This window comes from Protopterus annectens, chromosome 4.part0, assembly GCF_019279795.1.
Source record: "Protopterus annectens isolate FY-2018-M chromosome 4.part0, PAN1.0, whole genome shotgun sequence".
NCBI classification, from domain to species: domain Eukaryota; kingdom Metazoa; phylum Chordata; order Ceratodontiformes; family Protopteridae; genus Protopterus; species Protopterus annectens.
The window spans coordinates 1,087,749,570-1,087,773,847 of NC_056733.1; the positions used below are offsets into that span (position 1 = coordinate 1,087,749,570).

Sequence of the window (24,278 nt, forward strand, 5' to 3'; positions counted from 1 at the left end):
AACCTTAGGGTATTTTTGCTTCTACAACAGTTGGCAGTCTTTTCTTGTATTTTTATATATATATATATATATATATATATATATATATATATATATATATATATATATATATCTACAGAAAAAAACAAAAAACTTTACTGTTGTTTTCTTCCCCTTTTTGTGTATATCCTCTGTTTCTTACATTATGTAAGACAAACCTACAGGGTTTAAAAAATGCACTTCTTGTGGGCAGAAGATCCCAGAGTCAGATGTCTACAAGGAGTGTGTTTATTGCCTGGGGGCTAGGCACTTGGACACGGCATGTAGGATCTGTGCCACCTTCTGTCCTGGAAGACAGAAGAAACAAACTTATTTTAAAGGGTCTTTTTTCTTCTTCTTCTACTCCAGGTGCCAAACCTCCTCCAAAACAAGCAAGCCTCATCCTCTGGAGCACCATAAACGTTCTCCTTCATGGTCTTCTAGGTCTTCGTCAGAGCCACCAACCAAGACCAGGAGACTGTCTGATCCGACTTCCCTGGATCCTAAGATGTCTTGACATTCGGATCTGAAGCCTTCAGATCCTAAGGATTTGGCTCCAACTGTAATTACAGTTAGTCCACCAGCTCTCCCCTAGAATGCTAAGTCATCAAATCCAAAGCTGGGTATTTCCTTTAGGAGTACTATGCCTGAGCATGTTTTAAAACCAATTTCACCAGCTTTGCCTGCTCTTCACCAAACACCTAAGAAGCATTCCGGGCCCCCATTCACCACTTCCTCTAGGTTCTCAGAAGCAGATTTGGATAGGATGATGGAAAAGTTTCTCAGAGCTCAGATCAAGATGGGGGTCTTACAACTCTGTCCCTATCGGATCTGTGCGTATGCCTGTCACACCTAAGACTATTATTTCTCCTTCCTCGATCCATCTAGTAGTTTTAGAGCCCCAGGATCTGAGATCCCTGAGAGGCTCAGGGTCAGGTCCGAGGAAAGTTTCCTCCTCCAGTCTGATTGTTTCTCTGAATGGTACTATTCGTCAGATCAGAATGGGTCTCGGAATAGAAGTGTTGGTGTCAGATCTGAGGGGGTAGGCTGAGGTCCAGTTTTGTAGGATCCATTCCTTTCCCTTGGAGCTTCGGCCCTAGACAGTTCAGATCTGATTCTCCCATCAAGGCTTGGCTCCGGGAGTGGCCTTGATCTACCTGCTTCAGAAGCTTTGGCTCCAAGGGAGCAGGTTGGGGCTTCTCCCAGTCTCTCGGCTTTTGAGGTGGTGAAGAGGGCTTTTTCTCTCCAAAGAGAACCATTTTGTCATGTTTCTGATCCTACACCTTTTCTCTCATATGTTCCGAGCTCTGAGTCGGTCAGGCCTATTCCACAGGGACAGCCAGCTCCAATTAGTCTCCAGCCAGCTCCAGTAGAGGAACTTCCCCTCTCTTCCGACACCTCTCTAGAACATCCCACAGAAGAGGTGCCCTGGAACAGAACATGTAAGACGAGACACATAGACTCCCAAATGGAGTCTCTCAATGAAGATACCGATTTTGATGAAGGAGAGGGATCCCCCAGATCACCATAGGATGACAACACCTTTGGAGATATTCTAGAGATCCTGAAGCAGATGGGTAGTTGGTCACCCCAAACCCCCCCCCCCTCCTGAAAAATCAGTGTTCTTGGAGGCTTTTGATTCTGGCTTGTCTACGTCTTGGGTAACTGCACCGGCGGATGAACTTACTGATCTAGTTTCCTGCTGGGCATGGAAGGAGATGAATACTGTTGATCCCATCCCCAAGTGCTCTGACAAGTTTTTGGCCCCATCTGCAGACAGACACCAGTGAGCAAAGACGTCCCAGCTGATGCTTTGGTAGTGGTGGTAGCCACTAAGAAAGAGCTAGCAGAATAGAGCTCTTCTGTCCATCCACCTAACAGAGAGTCTAGAGCATTGGACAGATTTGGAAAGCGAGTGTTCGCCTCAGCTACTTTTGCTTTGAGGTTGCTTAATTACCTGGCACACTTTACTAGGCTTCAGAGAGATTTGGCTAAAGATATGTCAAATACTCTCTCAGAGTCCATGTCTGCTGAGGATTTCCAAAGGACTTCCTCTTAACTGGCCACCCCTTTATCTATTTCAAACACTTCACTGAGCTTAAGCTCTCACAAAATTGAAGGAACCTCACGAGCAGCCGGTTCAGGCATCACCATAAGGAGAAATGCCTGGATGCAGCTATGCGAATTTGAGGAGCCCTTTAAGATGTCCTTTGTTATTGCCCCATTTGATGGCACTTCCTTGTTTGGGCTATCAGTAAAGGATACGCTTACCTGCAGCTAACAAGAAGGAAAGACCCTGTCTGCCATGGGGATCAAGTCAAGTTTTCTATTCCTCAGTGGATCTTCTCTAGGAATCAGAGAGGTGGTAAGAAAATGTGATTCCATAAATCACAGGGACCTTTCCAGGATATGCGTGGAGACAATTTCTCCAGAGGCAGAGGAGGAGATTTTAATGGTAGACGTCACCCTAGAGGCAGAGGAGACCAGCAGAACCAGGGCTTTATAGATTCTTTTTCAGACAGGCCCTATCAGTGCTCCTGAAAAGCTGCCCGACTGTCCAGCTCTGGAGGCAGTCTGGCATTGGTTCTGTTTGCACCTAGACACCTTGACAAACATCACAAGAGACTTATAGGTGCTAAGAATAATATCCCAGAGGTTGTTACGTACCATTTCCCTTCTTCTGCATTGTTAAAGGAACAAACTTCCCAATGTTCCACCCAGTCAGAGGAAGGCTGCAGCACAAGAAATACATAAGCTGCTAGAAAAAGAAAAAAGAGTCATTCAGAAGGTCCCACCTGACCAGGTAGGATTCAGAACTTATTCACACTTCTTTTTAGTGCCAAAGAAAACAGGGGACCTCAGACCCATTTTGGATCTAAGCAAATTGAACCAATATGTAAAGAAAATAAAGTTCTAAATGGTCACGGTTCAGTCGATCCTGTCTTTTCTGCACAAGAATGATTGGATGTACTGTGTAGATCTTCAGGATGTGTACTATCACATCAAAATAAACAGACAATCCAGAAGACATCTTCCCTTTTGGCTGGGAGACAGCCATTACCAATTCAGAGCTCTGCCCTTTGGAGTCACCACAGCCCCCAGAGGATTTACCAAATGCATGGCAGTAGTCAAAGCTCACTTGAGACTGAAGAAACTCCAGGTGTTTCCATACCTAGACAAGTGGCTCCTAACCACTCCTTCCAAGCATCAACTTCAACATGCCAGGGACTATTTGCTCCAGATTTGCAAAATTTTAGGCATTACAATAAATCTTGCCAAATCAAAACTCACACCAGTTCAGAGCCTGTAATTCATCAGGACAATTTTGGACACAACAACATAGATAACATCTTTACTTCTTCACTACATTGCTTCTATCAGAAACCAGGTTCAGGTTATCCTTTCTCATCCATCTTCTCCATTAAGGTTAGTGCTTCAAGCACTCAGGTCAATGTCAGCTGCCATAAAACTACTTCCGCTTGCACACTTCTTTATGCAGGTTCTCCAATGAACTCTACCTGTACAGTTGTCCATTCTATCTCAACCCTTATCTTTTCAAGTAAAACTCACCCTGATTTGCAAGCAACACATTCACTGGTGGATATATCCGACAATCTTTTTCTGGGCAGACCCTTTGTTCTACCGAACCCAGTAGCCACAGTGACCATGGATGTTTGTAACGGGGGTGGGGGTGGGTCTTGGGAAGAACTGTCCAAGGCATGTGGTCCCACAAGAGACCAATTTGCATATCAATGTCCTAGAGATGAGAGGAGTCTTGTAGTGTTGCAAGCTTTTCAAGATGCTCTTCCCTTGGGGACTGTTGCAGTTCAGACTGACAGTATGTCTGTAGTCTGGTACATCAACAAGCAAGGAGGAACTTGATCTTATCCGCTTTGCAGAGAGACCATGAGGGTTTGGGAATGGGCACTCTCATTAGACTGCTTTCTAATTGTGATGCACATTCCAGGGAATACCAATGTGCTTGCGAACAAACTAAGCAGATCCATTCCAATGCGTCACACGCGGTCTCTCAATCAGTTGGTAGTAAATATGATCTTCAGGCATTGAGGCCAACCTTTCTTCAACCTATTTGCCAACCCTTTCAGCAACAAGTGCAACAAGTACTTCGTGCTAATCTCCCCTCAGTTGGAATCATGGACATCTGTATGCTACATGACCCTGCTGGTTACATTTAAAACATTTAACCGTTGCTCCTGGCTGTGTACTTGAACCAGTGGCTTCCCTTTTTACTGGTGGACTCTGTTGGGGGGAGTTTAGGATGCCCACCATGGGTTCCATTATAGCCATGTGCAGCACTGGGTATTCCTTTTCTGTACAGTGATGCTCTGCTTGCTAAGTAGAGATACCCTTTTCCCCAACTCATCTGCAGAGTTGCACTCTCGGTCTGCCAACCAGATTCTCATGTCCTCAGGCAAAGTGCTAAGGGCTTGTTCCCTCACCAAAAAGTCTGCCAGCCCTTCAAAAGTGGTGACCTGACACCAACTCACCCTCCTATGAAAATAAGTGCTTAGTTCAGCAATATAATCACACACACTTTCATCTACCTTGCGTCACTGATCACAAAACTTTTTCCTGTAAGCCTCAGGCATTAACTTAAAGCAGTCAGGTCAACATTTCTTGATGTTTTCATAGTTTAAACAATCAGTATCAGACAAATTAGAAGCACAGTTACAGCTTTACCATGGAGTAAGGGGGTCAGGAACTGTACGCAGAGCTCTTGGTCAACATTATACTGTTTGCATACTCTTTCAAATATATGAATAAATCTATCAAAATTATCTCCATGACCCTAGCGAAGAATTAGCATCTCCCTCTCATGTTGACGCTGCTTCTCCTTTTCTTCAGCCTCCAAATGCTGCACTTTCTCTGCTGATTTTAATTCCATCTGTTTCTCCTTTTCTTCAGCCCCCAAACACCGGAGTCAATGTGCTGATTCTAATTCCAAAGATTTGACCTTCAGTTCAAGATTTTTAAGTCCTTTGAGGAAAAGTTGAATTGTCCTGTTTCTGAGGACTGCAAATTCCCATTACAAGACTGATTATCCTCCTAGATGCTGGTCTGAGCTGTGACTAAAGCTGAAATAGTTTCCTCTTTAGTCAAGTTGGCATATATCATTCCTTTGGCTTCGCACATCTTGGCCAACTGGTTCTTTGTCTGCTTGCCATAATCCTGTGCTGACATGCTGGCTTGCTTTCCATGACTAACTAAACTAACAAAAAATAAATAAATAAACTGTTGTGAAATGAAACTCTGAATGTTCACCTTGTGGCTGCTTGAGAGTACACATTTAGTGACAAGTGCTTACAGGCTACAGAAGTTCAATATCCCACCACTGCCACCAATAGGTGACATCCCCATGCTGGGGCAGTAATCAAAGACCCTGAATCCTTACCAATGACACTGGAGAGGTAAGTTCATTTGTACTACAAATGAATATACTCAGTAATTCTAGATGCAGACCTGTCTGCATCAAGCACATTTTCCCTTAAGACCACCCAGGGAACACACTCACTCCTGGGGGCTGGTTCCTCTCTATATTGGTCCAGACCCTCAGTAATACTGTCCACTGGCACAGCTTAGAGTTGAGTCCTTAGCTGGGATTCCAAGCTAAGTCCCTGCTCCAAGCAGCTGACACACACATGCATACTCTTTGAAATTCGATTCACACACACACACACACACACACACACACACACACACACACACACACACACACACACACACAGACACACACCTGGGAAAGGCTGGCACAGATTCACCTGCTGTGCTCCCTTCTGCCCAGACTATTATGTTATCACTGCCACCAGAACCCCTGCCATCTTCTTTAAGGCTCTTGCAAGTGTGCCTAATTATACTGAGTAAATTAATATTATTACAAATGGTAATGTCGACCAAACAGCAAGGCTGTAGGAGTGGCCAGAGCTGTCACTAAATAAATATGTGCAAATGCTCTCAAAACTTAAATATTTTTCTAAAAGGACCAGCCACAATGAGAAGTTTAAATATATTTAATAATAAATAATAAAAGAACAAGAACATGCTAAATATCTATTCACAGTAAACACCAGAGTTTGAGCCACAGGGAATATTAAAAATAAAACTGATGGGAAGTTTCACACAGTTATAGAAAAACATTATTTTGCTAGTCTCACTATCTATTCCTGATTGACTAAAAGAATTACTGTTCCTACTTACTGAATAGAGCACAGCAGATGGGTGAGTGGTCCTTGTTGTCAGATCCAAGACAGAAAACATAATGCTGCTGATACGTCAGTCTCCTCTGTTAAAACATTATTTCTGTACAGAATGACATCACATACATCTAGTCATCTGACTCTGTTTCCCGCATTGTCCCCATCACTAAAAGCTACCAGGGTTTAGCACCTGTATGCTACAATACACACAGATAGAGCATTGCTCAGATGTGGTGCAGCTGCTGGAAGTCATAAAACCATTTCACTGTTCTTATAGGAGCTACAGCCTATTCTCTAGCACAGTCATTGCATCTCTGGCTCCCTTCAGAACTGTGGGATAACATTTTTAAGGCTTAACCCATAAAGTAATTTAATTTCAGATATGTTTTGCAAAGTCAGGTGGATTAAGATTAACTCTTCACTTCCAGTAATGTACAGTGCATACATTTAAACAGTTACAGTAATGCACGTACATGTATTTTCCTTCCAGCAGGACACACTGTTGATATATTTTAATATAAAAAACTCATAAAAACATTTTCAGCACAAGAATCTGTACAAATCAGTTTGATATACAAATGACATATAATTATTTACAAAATTCCAGCTAGCTGTGCTGACATATGTTGCAAATCCACTGTCCTACTTCTCCTGGCATGGCTAGCAGTACCTCCTGTTGTCACAGATACTACCAAAAAAGTTTATGAAAGTAAATGGAAAATATTCTCTTATCTTGGCATCAGATAGGGAGATTGATTCTTTTACTGCACCAATTTCTGCTATTTTTCATTTTTTGGCAACTCTTTTCAAAGATAGGGCCAGTATCTCCACTATTAAACTTCATCTGGCAGCAGTTTCAAATTTCCACACAGGGAGTAAATCTTTTTCCTTAGCTTCCTCTAGATTGTGTAAATCTTTTTTGAAAAGCATTTTTCTTCTGAGACCTCCAGTAAAGGATCCCTCACTGTCGTGCGATCTTACTGTGGTACTTGAAGGTTTAACACAAAAACCCTTTCAACCATCAGACAAATCTGATCTAAAATTTCTGTCTTTGAAGACAGTTTTTTTGCTAGCTATAACTTCAGCACAAAGAGTATCTCAGCTCCAGGCTGATTCAGGAAATCCCCTTGCATTGTTTTTGATAACGATAGGGTTTCCCTTTGAACAAACCCTTCTTTTTTTACCTAAAGTGGCTTCTGAAAATATCATCAGCCAGTCCATTCACTTGCCAGTTTTCTTTGCAAATGTTTCCAATAAAGGAGAGTGTATGTTGCACATCCTTGATGGACAAAGACAAGTATGTTTTTACCTTCACAGGACAAAACAGTTTAGAAAGTCAAACAAACTATTTGTACCTTTCTCCCCAAATCACCTAGGCCAACCAGTTTCTAACGTTATCCTAGCTAAATGGATTATAGACTGTATCTCATGGACTTACTGTCAGAAGTTTATGACATTATCAAAACCTTCCGAAGCTCATTCAGCTTGGTCCTTGGCTGTTTCATTTATTTTTTGGTCAAGGACATATATTGATGACATTTGTGCAGCAACTACATGGTCCAATACCCTTACCTTTGATTCACATAATTTGGGCATCATATCCAGAAATAGATCATCCTTTGGTTCGGTATTACTCCAGAATATTCTTCTTTGAGGGGCACCTAAGGTCAGCGTAGCTGGGGACTCTGAACCATAAGTGAGGAAGAATGAAAATGACAACATCAGATTTATAAGTTATGTGCTCACCATGACTGGGCATCTGTGTTGTTCATTCTCATTCTTCCTCAACTCCCCTCTCATCCATCCCCCATCCATTTTTCTTCTGGAAGGACCTATTGGACTGTGTTTGGGACCTACAGTTCCAGGTTTGAGCCCTGTCATTTTTCTATCTGGCTATATCTGTTTCTCTTCTGCTATTGGAAAATAGAGCAGCAAACTCGATCTGTGGCAATAGGGATGGAGTAGGGCATAGTGGGTAGAGGGAGGAGTTTGACAGTTGTATCCAAAGTCTGGTAAATGCAGCTGGGTTGGATCTGAGGATCGGCTTCAGACCCATAAATGAGGAAGAATGAAATTGGACAACAGATGCGCAGTTAGGGTGAGTACAACTTATAGTTATGTAGAATGGGATGGCAGATAGTTTTTTAAATAAATTTCCTGTGAAACTAATATTAGGAAATTAGCATGACTAGTTTTGTTTTCTCAGAATACAGTCTACAGAACAGCCACGTCATCATTTATAATAATGCAATTTTAGTCACTGTTTGTTTTAAGGAGTGCATGCGCTTCATGTGGAATGGCAATCTTTTGCTTTGCTTCAGTTGTATGGCACAGATATTTGTTTTTTAAGTTCCCTAATCTGAAGTACACAATACAGTGTTTCTGCTTTATGGATCTGAACTGTGCTGATCCCTTCTGCATTCTGGTATATCCTCTGATAATGATCTACCTCTGAGGTCTGCACACATTTTCATATTTTAAAAAAGTTCCTTAATAAGAAACAACCAGGTTGGGATGGTATATTTCCTGTATAGTGGCAAGGCTGTCTGAATAGCTATGTATAAATGATCATAGTTTATATAAGTGCTTGGGAACTGCATTACAAACTGTGATATTTTCAACAGTTTAAAGTATCCCTATAGTACCCTTGTTAGTACCTACAAAAGGCATAGTCCTAGGAATAAAATATTTATTAAATTAGTGAGAGAATTTACCAGGAAGTAGAACATGTTAGAATATCACACGAATATAAAAGCAGTTACGTACATCATATGATTTACACTCCAGTAAGTACTGATGTAATCTTTGAGGTTATATTATGAAGTAATTTGCATGTGTAAAAATATTTACATTTTAGTGGAAATGCCTGCAACAGAAATATAAGTAAGACTGACATGATTTTTATGATTATTCATTTTCATAATGTTATCTGTATCACTTTTGTCAGATTAGTACTAAAACTACCAAAACAATGTATTCTACAAGGTAGCTATACTGTATCGGTATTTAATGCTTTTACCTACTTTTGTACTAAATGTTGGGAAGTGATTTTATAGCCATTTAAGGAATCTGATCATTCCCAGGATGCTGCATAATTTGGTTCCTTGTTGGAATATCACTGCAATGTTATATTAAAGTTAAGTCTAGTTTCCTTCATTTGTTGATGGTTGGAATGTATTTGATATCACCTTTTACATTATTTCATATCATTAAGTTATCACAAAAATGTTCTGAGAATGATATGAAATCTGAAAAAAATTGCCATATGTCTGTTGAAGAAGCCATGTGTGTGTTGTCACAAATGGTTTCTTAGTAGAGTACTGTTGATGTAGCAGTATATAAAACACATAGCACAACATTAACATATCAAACTATTAAAACAAGAAAGCCATCAACAAATACTTGCTACCTCCTTTGCTGATTTACTTCAGGCTTTAGCATGCATTGTAGCTTTGTATGTTTTGTCTGCCTATTATATGCAGGAGTTCAAACCCATTGGCACTGCACACAACAGAAAGGCCCAGCCTTTTGTTGCTGCAGCAAACATCGACGATAAAAGGCAAATTGTGAGCTCTTCTTATAACTCTCCCATTGGGCTTTATTCTGCTGGCAATATTCAAGATGCCTACCAAGGACAGCTACGGGGTCTGCTCCATAATACATCTCAACAGTAAGTAACCAGTATGTTATTTTCTGCTGCAGCTTTATTTTTAAGACAGTTGTTCCTGTCTGTCTCTCTTTCTCTCTCTCTCTCTGCCTCTCTCTCACAGGTCCAGCTCTTGGCATTTGCATTAAGGTTATGTCAATAAAAGAAATGTAGCAGATCATTCAAAATGTGGTGATAGCGTAATTTGGCAACTTCAAAATACATTTGTTGACAAGAAACTTATAACAAGTTACTGCACTGAATTAACTTTTATTCATGATTTTCTTCATTTTTGATAATGTTGTTTATATCTGTGCACATAAACTGGTTCAACTGTCACTTTAAACTGTTTATTGCACACATAAGAATTTTTTAGGTCTTGGAAGAACATAGCTTTCGTTTAGCAGCCATGTAAGGAAGCTTCGTCAATCTTTAAAGGTATGTCATCATAATTCCTTCTTTTTGCAGGATTTGGGCTACTTTGAGCACAAATTCAATGTCCGACCCAAACCTTTTGCAGCCTCAGTCACAAGCAGGTTATATGCATTAACTACATGCTTTGTTGCATGTTTATGACCTTCATTGGTTGCTGATATTTGGTACAGCAAAGTAAATTTGCAGACAAGATTCTTTCATGAAGAGTGTCTGTCTTGTATGTTTTGACCAGACAGCACGGAGTATGCATGTATATCATTATACTGCAGTTACTATTTCTGGTGTACAGACTGATAAGATAGTTACCTTGCTTGCATCTGTATGTACATATATGTGGTGGAGACACATAATAAAATAATACTTTGAGGTTTATCCTATTCTTCTAACAATCCAAGCAAGCATATATTTTTCCTTCATAAAATATTTCACCTTGTTCTTTTTTTCCTTAAAAGTTTGTTTCAGCATGTAAAGCATGCATTTTGAATGTGTATCTAATTCAAGGCGTCAGTCAATTAAAGAAGCAAAGTGTGTCTTACTCATTACTAATAGTATACTATCTGTTATATAAATGCATCTGAAACAAATTAAAATGATCAGTAACCCATTCTATATAGGTTGTTTTCTAATTCTAAGATATGTCTAACATACTAAGAAAGGCACAGCTGTATACTAAATAAGCTTGACTAGTATAGCCCAAAGTCATAGCTCAAAATCACCATGTCATTCATTTTTTAAACCCAGTAACTCTGATTGCTCCAAGTTTAAGTAATGCAACTAACAAAACAGTGCAGCAGTTCATAATATAAACTTATGAAAAGCATATAAGTAAATGAGGCTAGCAAGTTTGCTTTAAGAGACATGAGAGTTAGAAGTATTATCCTTAGATCACAGTACTTGCAAGTTTGAACCAGTCTTAGAATTCATAAAGTGCATTGAAATTATAATGCACCAGTTATGCTATCTTTGTTTTTTTTTCATACTGAGGGATCACTGAAAAGAATATGATTCCACAAATGCTGAACTATATGTGTATTTTGGGTAATCAGATGCACTGTAAATGTACATTTGTACTTACAGTCTTTCTAATAGCTCATTGCACAAGAGAAGCATATTTTTAAAGCCGAGACAGGACAGAATGTTTGCTTTAGTCATTAGTCACTTTGTCAGAGCTCCATAAGATCAAATGAATGGAAACCGATAATTGTCTAAGCCAAAAAGAAATCAACATCATTTTTCTACATGTAAAATAAAAAAGTCAGTACTGTATGTTAAGTGGTGCTTTGATAATGAATGTAAATGTTCAAAATGTTTCTTTTTCTGTAAAAGACTTGTCTCTTTCCATGTTCATTATCCAATTTATACTATATTTCATCACATTTCCTGTGAATATGCAAACACAGTGTATAGATCCTTTAGGCAAATACTATGAATACTTTTGCATTTAGATAAATGAATGATACAGACTTTTAAAGAACCGTTGTGAAGCTCAGAGTACAAGAATGCTGCTCAAAAGACTCTAAGCATTCATGTGTTTTTGCAGATTTCTGTGCTTTATTTGGACTTGGATGAGTACTTCATTTGCTGTGAGCTTCTAAATACTCAAAATATACAGAAGATGTAGTAAACTGCCCCAATGCAAATTTGATCAGCTGTGTAACAAATATTCCAAATGCAACTGCTAATAAAACCTTTGAGTACTAAGAAAAGAAAATTCTACAAAATGCCAAATACTGCAAAAGTGCTGATTCTGAACTAAAGTAACTGCTTGTAGTGTTTAAATGTTGTGAACAAATGTTCAGATGTTGGAGGTGTGCAGACAAGCACTTCAGATGCTTTTAGTATTGGGACCAGTACACAAGAGTAGGTGATGCATGGTAAGAATGCAGTAGATGAAAGTATTAAACATTTCCAACACTAATCTTGATCTGCATTGATTGGAAAAGTACAGTTACGTTAGGGTGCTTACAGTAATGGCACATCTGACCTTGAAGAAGAGACTTGCAGCTATGCAACAAGAAGGCTAGCTTCTTACCATCACCAATGGACATTAACCCGTTTACATTTTTTATTAGAATTTGTTGTTTCCTGCTAGCAGAAGGGCAGTTTTTGTCTCGCATAATGTACCTTGAACATTAGTGGCATGCTCCTGAATACATAAATACAGAGATGCTCAGAATCATCTTTGGTTCATCTAGTAAGAAAGTCTACCAGTTGATAATAATCATACTTAACATATATAAAAAGCTAAATGTGACTATGTTTATTGTTTTGTGCAGGATGCTTAAGAAAAACACTTTAGGAAGATGCTTGGTGGGTACCATTACTGTTTCCGCTGTTATGGTGAACAGTTCATAAACATGTACTGTCTTTCTTTAGAGAAGACTTGAGCAACACTGTAACAACTGACTAGAGGTCAGTAACAACTTATAGCAAAATGCCTTGTTGCTGTCTTCTTCCGTAATTAAGCATGGGCCTGGATCATACATCCAGTTTGTAATATTTAGTGAGAATGGATACACATTGGAATCGCACAAGAGAAATGTCATCTGTCCAGAATAATGATTTTGATGATTTTTCTCAGTGTTTTGTCATATTTAGTATTGAGTAGCCATTTAACTTGCACTTGTGCTTATCTGGAAGAAATAACAAACTGACGAAGGTTTGCAACTCCCTCAAGTAAATAAAAATGTCAAAGTACTGATCAGTCTGACATCGTTTTTTTTCTGTCAACATCATATCTGAAGTAAATCCAAAAAATGCTACTGGGGTATGGCTCCAGAGTCAAAGAAAACGAAGTATATAAAAGTTCTCCACAGTACTGCCTTTATTCCTTTCACACATAGATTCATCAGGTGCATACAATACAATAGAAAACACACCCTTAAATATCAGCAGAGCAAAACACATGACCTTAGCTTATACATGTTTAAAGACATAACACTCTTATTAAATACAATTCGCTATCTATTAAAACGTTTATTAAAAATACAGTAAATATTCTAATGTGTACCATATTATATGAAAATAAAAATAAAAACAACTAAAACTACCTATTAAAACCTCTCTTAGATAATATTGGTTTCATGGAAACAAATTCATTTAACCCATGCCCAAAATTCGCTCTCAATGACACTATCCATCTAGCCTCTGCCTCTTCAGTTCTAGTTCTGATGTCTCCTCCCCTAATAGTCTCATGTAACCTAGACAGGACCTTAAAACAAAAATAATGTTCATTCCCCACATTACTAACATGCTTCGCTAGGGCATTGGTACCAGTGCCTTTCTTAATATGGTATATATGCTCCCTCATTCTTTCTTTGGTCTGTCTTTCCAACGTAGAAATAATTGCAAACAACGCAATTAGCCAAATACACCACATGTAGGCTCTCACAAGTGGCTTGCACCCTAATATCAAATAACTTGCCAGTATCTGGGTGTTTAAAAAACAGACTATCATCTATAAACTTACAATATCCACATTAAGCACAAGGTTTTGTTCCATAAGTGGTTATGCCACTAGAGGGCTCTCTCATCTTACATAGTCTCCTCTTCAAGTTCTTTTTATTCGTAAAGGTAAACTGGGGCCTTGAACTTACAATACCTGAAATAGTTGGATATGATACCAAAATTTCCCAATGTCTGTTAATACTATCAGTGTAGGTCTTAACATCTCTAGAATAAGGTATACAGACTTTCAATTTATTATCACTTTTCTTAGGGGACCTAACATTATTAACAGAAAAATAAGGTTTAGCCTTCGTACACCTTAACTGTCTAACAATTTTTTCATTCTTAAAAATCATATTAGAATCATAACCCCTTTGAAATAATTCAAAGCCAGTCATATTCATCCTCCTTTCATATTCTACTTCCTCTGCACTCAACCTGGAAGCTCTATAGAACTGATTCTGCACCACATGATTAAAGACATAGTGAGGGTGCATGCTGTCCCTAGACAACAGGTTGTTAACCCTACAGTCTTTTCTATACATCTTGGTTGAAATGTTCCCTACACTATCCTTGGTGACTGTCACATCAAGAAAATGAACTTCAAAGTCTGAGTAACTCAAAGTAAACTTTAAAAACTGTGTGGATTTATTCAAGTAGTCCACAAACTCTACTAATTGTATAGAAATACCTTTCCAAATCAAAAAACAATCATCCACAAAGCTTCTATAGAAGGATATATGGACACTATAAGGTCCATTTAATAAGTATTTATTCTCCCAAACCAACATCACTGCATTGGCATAACTATTGGAGCATGTGCTCCCCATCGCAACACCATTTTTCTGCCAACAAATATGGCCATCAAATAAAAATACATTATTATATAGTACAAGCCTCATTAACTTCTGCAAGGTGGATATTTCATCTGCTTTATAAAGACCTACTTTAACAAGTAGCTCTCTCAAAAAATCTATCCCTTTGTCATTCGGGATCACCGTAAACAGAGAGACAATGTCCAGGGTGACTAATGTCACACACACTCATGTTTTCCTGTTTCTTCCACAAAGAGATACAAATCATGTAAAAAATGCTCTGTATCTCTCAGTACATGTTTGAACATATCTATCATGGGTCTCAATTTTTTCTCAAGGAAAATAGAAATTGACTCAGTACACCACCCTTTGCCAGCGACTATAGGTCTCATGGGCGGTCTATTAGGATTCTTGTAACCCTTGAATAATAGGTATCAAAGGTTTAGATACCAAAAAATATCTCATCAAATCTTCATCAATGAGGCCTGATGTCTGCAAACCTACTATCTGTTCATGTATAGATTTAATCATAAAGTCAACGCACCCATTGGTGATTTTCTCATAAAACTCTCCATCCCTCAACATTTCATACATTAATGTTACATATTGACAGCTATCCATTACTACTAATTGACCTCCCTTGTCCGCTGGTCTTATAACTATACTCTCATCATTTTCTAAATTTTGTAGCGCTTTACTCTCATCTTTACTGAGGTTGTACCATTTATTTTTGTACTTTCTATTATTAAATGTATCATAAATTTCTGAAATACAAACTTGTTCAAAAGCATTAACCAGTGCATTGTGTTTGGGAACAAAATTACTTGGTTTCCTAAAAGAAAAAGTACTTTCATTTTGCATACCATGAAACATATACTTAAGCGTTAAATCTCTGGTGAACATTTTCAGATCAAAAATCACATCAGTCAAACACATATCAGTGGATGGTATGAAAGACAACCCTCTCATTAAAACATTCATCTCTACATCAGATAAAGAACGTTCAGATAAATTAAAAACTAACGATTTACTTTCTGGAAAGCTTTCTTTATTGTATAAACATTGCTCATGTCCTCTTCGTACTTCCTTTTGTATCTGGTAGTACTCCTGCCTCTGCCTCTGGATTGATTCACATACCTCTGCCTCTTTCACAGAGGAAAATTTAAACCATATTCAAGTCCTGAATTAATTCTGTTGCCCACATTAGATAATGTCACTATTGAATTTGTTTCGTCGGCTCTATGGACTTGAGCAGTAGTTGAAATAACTTTCCTCCTCGCCCCTGTATCCAAACCACTAATAGAATGAAGAGGTGTAGTGTGAGCGTCATTCGCTCTCTCTAAAGGGACGACAAGTTCTTCAGTATCTTTTCGCGCGCTTGTATTCATCAAAGGAGACTCTCTTGAATCTTCAGTTTCACGTCGCAAACAGGTACTAGGAACTTGCAAAAGTGCTCCTGGCGTCACATCTTCACGTTGAACAGAACTGCATACTGCATCATCGGCTTCAATATCTAAATTATCACGTGGCCAAGAGAAAACTTGACCCAATGAGAAATCATTGCGGTCTCTTTTGAGCTTTTTTAATTTAATCTGCAACAGTTTGCAGCAACATTATCAATAGTGTCAGCCAAAACTTTAGAATAAGTCTGTCCATTGTAAACACAACACAACTTGATATACTTATCTTTAATAACAGTTGTCAATGCCAATGCTCTTCTCTCTAATGCAGATAATAGCAACGTTAAATAGTTCAAACTGGTAGCAATATTCAATTTTTGCCATTCACTCAGCAACTCCGGTTCACAGTCTGTTTGTGCCGGCATCTTTAAAATTCTCAAACCTCTCGGTATTAACTTTTCTGCCAAGCATACCTCTAGATGGAACTTCTCATACTGAGTGCGCGCTAGTTTACACATATCCCTTTCCAGTGACAATAAATCTGTTCTTAACGTTAAATAGTCCAAGTCTATATCATCATCTGCATTAACAGCAAAGTCCTTCCCCAACAGAGGGTTAGTGTTCTTACTTACTTTCGCCAAAAAAGAGTCTACATGGCCATTGCCATTAAGTGATGAAATTGTATTCACCTGTGGTGTATAATCCAACTCAACCTCTTCAACTTGCTCTATATTATCAGCCATAGAGTCAGCGTTCATGGGTGAAATACAAAAGTCAATAAATCCAAAAACAAAACCCACGAAACTGCAGACACCCCAGCAGAAAAAAGCAAATGACAAACAAATACAAAAAATGCTACTGGGGTATGGCTCCAGAGTCAAAGAAAACAAAGTATATAAAAGCTCTCCACAGTACTGCCTTTATTCAAAGAGCTTCCAGGTTGAGTGCAGAGGAAGTAGAATATGAAAGGAGGATGAATATGACTGGCTTTGAATTATTTCAAAGGGGTTATGATTCTAATATGATTTTTAAGAATGAAAAAATTGTTAGATAGTTAAGGTGTACGAAGGCTAAACCCTATTTTTCTGTTAATAATGTTAGGTCCCCTAAGAAAAGTGATAATAAATTGAAAGTCTGTATTCCTTATTCTAGAGATGTTAAGACCTACACTGATATTATTAACAGGCATTGGGAAATTTTGGTATCAGATCCAACTATTTCAGGTATTGTAGGTTCAAGGCCCCAGTTTACCTTTAGGAATAAAAAGAACTTGAAGAGGAGACTATGTAAGATGAGAGAGCCCTCTAGTGGCATAACCACTTATGGAACAAAACCTTGTGCTAAATGTGGATATTGTAAGTTTATAGATGATAGTCTGTTTTTTAAACACCCAGATACTGGCAAGTTATTTGATATTAGGGTGCAAGCCACTTGTGAGAGCCTACATGTGGTGTATTGTTTGCAATCATTTCTACGTTGGAAAGACAGACCGCACCCTGAAAGAAAGAATGAGGGAGCATATATACCATATTAAGAAAGGCACTGGTACCAATGCCCTAGCGAAGCATGTTAGTAATATGGGGAATGAACATTATTTTTGTTTTAAGGTCCTGTCTAGGTTACATGAGACTATTAGGGGAGGAGACATCAGAGCTAGAACTGAAGAGGCAGAGGCTAGATGGATAGTGTCATTGAGAGCGAATTTTGGGCATGGGTTAAATGAATTTGTTCCCATGAAACCAATATTATCTAAGAGAGGTTTTAATAGGTAGTTTTAGTTGTTTTTATTTTTATTTTCATATAATATGGTACACATTAGAATATTTACTGTATTTTTAATAAACGTTTTAATAGATAGCGAATTGTATTTAATAAGAGTGTTATATCTTTAAACATGTATAAGCTAAGGTCATGTGTTTTGCTCTGCTGATATTTAAGGGTGTGTTTTCTATTGTATTGTATGCACCTGATGAATCTATGTGTGAAAGCGCTTGGGCTTGAATAAAGGCAGTACTGTAGAGAGCTTTTATATACTTCGCTTTCTTTGACTCTGGAGCCATACCCCAGTAGCATTTTTTGGATTTGTTAGTCGTTTGCTTTTTTCTGCTGGGGTGTCTGCAGTTTCGTGGGTTTTGTTTTTGGATAATATCTGAAGTGTCTGCAAAAATTCTTATTCCTTATTCAAGTTGTAGAAGCGAAGAATAATTTTCAGAATACAATTTAAAGCCCATAGGGCTTAATGCTAAATATGTCTAAAGTGACTTTTTTTCATTTACAAAGTTCAACTTCCACAACAGCAAAGGAGATAAGTGCATTGGTCTTGGGTGTAATGATGCTGTGATGGCCTCAGAGGATGCTGCTTTATGATGTACAGTACTGGCACTAATAACATGGAGTAAAATTATGGTACTTTAATCGGTTCCACTCCCTCAGTAAATATTGGTAAACAAGAACAAGTAGAATAATGTATATAAATATGTATATATACAAATACACGCGCAGGCACAGATACACGCACGTGAGCGCACAGACACACACACACACACACACACACACACACACACACACACACACACACACACACACACACACACACACACACAGACTAGTGTAAAATACAGATAATGGAATCTCTTTCATTCGGCCCTAAGAACATGTAGAAAATAAATAAATAAATAAATAAATGAGGTCTGACATTACAAGCACACAGAAAATATGCATTGTTTCTCTAGTTACTGGGACTCTGCCATCTGCACCCAAATAAGCACCGCACTGAAAAATACATCGGGCAGAGCCACAGGGCTTGGTTCCCTAAGCCTTTCCCTCAAGTCACACTGAGTTCAGTGCCATGCAGTGTTAGGTTATCCACAATAACTTTAACATTACTTACAGATTGCATACACACACACAGACACACACACACACACACACACACACACACACACACACACACACACACACACACACACACACACACACACACACACACACACACACACTGTCTCTCTGACTGCCCAATATTTTGAATCAAGCATTAAATCAAAAAGCAGTATGTCTATTGGAGAAAGAGGTGGTTTGCCTTGCAAGCCTTCTGTTCCCCCCACGCATCACTGCTGTAAATTTAGTTACTCTTTAGATCACGCAACAGTGGGGATAAAGAGAAATTTTAACCCCATTGTTCATCAGTCTCACACACACACGTGTGCGCGCACACACACACACACACACACACACACACACACACACACACATGTGCGCACACACGCACACACACGTGCGCGCGCGTGCACACACATACACACACACACACACACGTGTGCACACTCACACACACACACACACACACACACACACACACACACACACACACACACACACACACACACACACACACACACCAAATTCCAGGAGACATGGATAAAACCTTCCAGTAACACAATTGTTTTTGGCTTTATAGTAGTATTGTCATGCTAAACAGCCAGTTATTATACCACTCCTACAAAATAGCCAGCTAAAATATAAAAACTGGTAGTAGTGTTAGCTGAACAGACTTTCTCTTTCAGTGATGGATACTAGCAGTAGTTACACTTATCATTAAATAAATAAATAACCTGCCACAATCTTTGAAATTCAGAAAATAAAATTCTTTGCTAAGATAAATTAAATAGTATACTTTTAGAAACAAGAATATAGTACTTAACAGAGAAGTGCAAAATAAAGGGTTGCAACAGCTAGCTTACAGGAATCCACTAAATAACCAGGTAAGTATTCTAAAATCTGTCCAAAAGAATGACCAGGACATGTCTGTCATTTTTAAAACATATAAAATAATTAGGCAAATAAATATAACAAAAACACTCTTGCCAGGGAACTTGAAGCTTGTGAAACACATCCAAGGTACTAGAAAGACTGCTTCAAAATACACTTTTAAATTGGAAGGATAGATAGGCTCTTTCATGGGAAGGACTCAAACAGATAGCTGGGAAGCATTTTTCTGCTCACAAATATTATTCATGGAAAATGGTGTATGAGTTTATACTAACATAAATACACAGCATTTAAACCTCCTTTTTAGGTGCTCTGCATAGATGGGTTTTGTATATAGTTAGTTTATTGCAGAGAAATTTCTGTTAGTACATATTATTTTGTCTTGTTGTTGGGTATGATTTGTTATGATATGATTAAAAATCAATAAAAAGAAATTTAAAAAAAATCAAAAAAATTCCTTCCCTGATTTGGGTATTCAAAGCAAAAAATGGGTCTTCAGATCAAGAGGATCATACTACTTGACCTCTGGAGGTGAGTCTGAGAACTGTTTCTCACCAAAATACATTTCAGTCAGCACAACAACAAGGTAATATCTTGCTTTGCACTTTCCTTACTGCCACTCAAAAGACAATAGATCACAGCTGAATGATCTATTTTCTCAAGTAGCAAGAGGAAACTGGTTTTGGACTAATTAACAGTGAGTCAGTTATTCTGCCATATTCCCTATACAGCAAAAAAGTTGCACTTTTGCATTTTCTGTCCTGCTGCAATATAGCTGTCTTTCATGTGACAGAAGAAAACATTTACAGTTCTGTGCTCTAAACTTGGATTTCAGCCTTTAGTTGTATCTTGAGTGTAAACAGTGACATATCATTTAGTTTTTTCACCTAGATTTTTTCCCCACAATTTTTATGTTTTAAATATCTACTGCATTTAACATATGTGCTGTATTTTAAAAGTTGTATATCCTTTTATACATTTCATGGTTCTATTGCATTCTCTCTAATAAAATATATACAGGTTATATGCAGTCCTAACAGTGCCATTTGAAATACTCTGATGGAAAGGTTAGTGAATATGCATTTACATGTAAGACATTGGTATAAAATCCAAGATAAATACACCCTTTCTGAAGAATATAAAGGACTAAACTAACATAGTGTAAATCTACAGTAGTCTGGCAGTGTAAGTACTGGATAGTTCAGGGATTTTAAGACATTTACCTCAGCCCAGATACAGGATATTTTCCACTTGGTCAGCTATGATTAGATTCTTTGGTGAATACTAGTCTAACTACCCTGAAAAGGTATTTTAAGCCTTGCCATGTTATCCCATTAGGCATTAAAAATACCCTTAACATGATTTTTATTCCTGTACTTTGTGAACGAATGAGTGTTTCTAGAGATTACTGTGGTGTTGAATTTGCTGCATTTCTTGTGGCTGATAGGGAGAAGGAATAGTCAAAGCCCAGTAACTGAGGTATTTGCAGTTAGAATGCAGCACATTTCTGATTGGTTGAGTTGGAGGTGTTGGAAAAGTGGCAGTTATACTGAAGGCTGGGTTGCAATTTCCAAAAGCAGAATGGTTCATATTTGTCTTGGATAATGTATGGTCACAAATGTTTGGTCATTTAGAAATGCTTTCAGTACAAATGGGAAATCTAGGAGATAATACATCAAGGTTACTGTCCATTAGCAGGAGGATATGATATTTTGTCTGTCTTATTTTGGATCTAGAGGCCTTGTACAAAATAATGTAAAAGGTATATTTTTGTGATCCTCAAGTGTGTGTTAACTCTTTACTGCCTAGTGACGCTTCTAGGCATTTCTACAGTTACAAATATTGTGCGCTCATATTTACATTAATAATTCCAAAACAATGCTATGTACAAGGTATTAGAAGATTTCATCTTAAAGCTGACAATGGTAAACACAAAAAGTATTGACGTGTGACCTCTGTCTAATGTAGCTAAGGTGATACTGAATAGTGCTTGCGTATGATTTTGTTGGATTGTAATCATGTTCAGATTTCTCTAAATATCTCAACAAAAAAGTGACAGACAGAAGTGCTTAGTCTCATGTGACAGCTCACAGCTGCCTGAAAAAAAGGATGCTGGTAGTGTGTGCGTTGCTTGAGTGGTTACTGAGATATGCTAAGCTGTTTATACAACATTACAGTATGAATATTTACTGTTTTTATTGCAGCTTACAAAATCCATTTTAATATCTAGAATCAAATCTATGCAACCACTGAGAAGGTTGATTTGTGCTGAATAGTTTGCCATTTACAGTTTTCTTGTAAGATGCGTGGTTCTAGAGATAGGAACATTTGTTTGAACCAAGTTCATTTTTTAAAAACTTAGGTTATGCCCATTGGAAGTTAGAATGCAAATTGAAAAGAGCTCTACTGGAGGGAATAAGTTAACTGGATATGTTCAAATTAAGCTTTCTTCCTCAAATCCAATACATTACCTTCCTTGTAGACTCTGTTAAATCGTTTAGTTGGCCTGTGACCTATGTTAGTTGGAGGAAAAGTTGAGTCTGTATAGCTCATCCCCAAATAATTGTTTCCCACCAGACAAGGGATGAATGAGTTACTTTCTGTTTATTGGTTTACCTTATTACAGATGTATTTGAAGAAGGTATTTGAATAATTATTTCAAAATGTTTGCCCTCCCGTTGTTGTTAACACCATTTCTTTTATGCATAAGTATTGTGTGCATCTTCAGTGAAAGTCATTGTTCAAGCGTGGCCTGAGAGAAAAAGCATTCACTAAAGAAACAACCCTATAATGTTACCCACACTTAATTGACTCCAGTGTCTCTGCATATCTGCTTGTTTGGGGAAAAAGGGGTACAATTCAGACACACAGTGCAGTGCCTTTGGATGACAATCGGCTAATCTATCATGTGACTTGACAAAGAATATACCAGTCACACATAATACATTAATAGATTGTGACTCCTGAGTCCAAAAATGCACTACTACATGACCCTGCTTGTAGTTTGATATAGAAATGTGACCAATGAACGTCAGCTAAAGAAGAGATTTTGAAGTACTGTTCAGTAACTCCACTGTTCATTGATTTTGCTCACACACACACACACACACACACACACACACACACACACACACACACACACACACACACACACACACATGTGCGCACACACACACGCGCGCGCACACACACACACACACACACACACACACACACACACACACACACACACACACACACTAGTGATTTGACAAAGAAAATACTGGTCACTCTGTAACACATTAATGAACTATGAGACTCCTAAGTGGAGTCCAAAAAAAAAAAGGTACTACTGAGTGACTTTGTTTATACTTCAATATGGAAATGAGGAACGTGAACATAAACTAAAGAAGAAGGTTTTGGAGTATTGTTTTTACTTTTAGTGTTCATGAACTGGTTATTAAGAAAATTATAACTAAATACTAGCATATTTTAATGAGAGAGAGGCATGCTTCATAGTACAGCAACTTGGAAACAGTTTATTACCAGAAAGTATATATGTTTTAAGACATGCTCATTAATATTACATTTTATAGTTCAAGTAATTGACAAGTAGAGGTAGTCAGTCAATTTTTGAGTTCCCTTTGCCTTTTTAAACTGGACCAAGCAGTAGCTCAAAAATTAATGGTTTCCATCACAACAGAGGAACTAAGATGGGCTGTGTGCATCACCAAGAAAGATTAAGCATCTTACTCGTATGGAATCCCAACAGAGATGTGCTGAATGCTGGAAGATACCTGACTTACAGTGTTAGTGGAGGTAACATGTCAACGAATATGGTTAAGGGGTTTCCAGAGCCATGGAGGAAAGCATCAGACTTGTTAATTCATGCAAAGGGCATAGATCCCACCCAGGGCACACACAGTGATTTGATTTGCATTGTTTCTCTACTTAATTGCTGAATGCATATGGTTTATTAGAATTTGGATAACTAGTCTGTACTCATTTTTCCCATCCTTATCATATGATTTGGATGGTTTTATATCTCAAAGGCAAATAAAAGAAAATACAGAGATGAATTTAGTTGAGTGTGGAACTACCAAGTGAGAACCAGTTGCAGTACTTTGCTTGTATGCTGAAGAGGTATTTCACTGGTTCAAATACTGTCTTCTGAAGCCTATCCCTCAAAGCAATCCCCATACCATTTCTAGTTTGTCCACCTCCTGAGTAGTTGACTCTGGATCCCAAGCCAAAATAGAATGTCTAGTCTCCTCCTTACCATCAGATCAATTTTCAAGCTCCATCCTGTCAATGAATCTTTGCAATCCTTAATTCATGCTTGGCAGGTTGATTGGTTTTATGTCCAGCTTTCACTCAGGAGAGCTATCCCAGGTAACCCAAGCTGGGCAGATGGACACTGGCTGACCAATAGCTTATTGATCCAGGGCCACTGGCCAATAGGAGCATATACACCCCTCCAACCATTAGTGTGGGTCCCTGGCATAGGATGGAGTAGGCTGGGTCCTCAGCCCACTTATCACTGGTAAATACCCAT

The 24,278-nt window shown here is 38.3% G+C and overlaps 1 protein-coding gene across 3 annotated transcripts in view; it reads left to right on the forward strand.

Moving 5' to 3' along the window:
* PDLIM3 (PDZ and LIM domain 3) overlaps positions 1–24,278 on the forward strand; it is a 716,648-nt gene that overhangs the window by 401,993 nt on the left and 290,377 nt on the right. For 2 of the 3 annotated variants that reach the window (XM_044069031.1, XM_044069033.1), the window contains exon 4: positions 10,348–10,415. In XM_044069031.1, the coding sequence (XP_043924966.1) occupies positions 10,348–10,415 (68 nt within the window). Of the gene's footprint in view, positions 1–9,715; positions 9,904–10,347; positions 10,416–24,278 lie in introns of all 3 variants that reach the window. The other variant, XM_044069032.1, reaches the window with a different exon arrangement.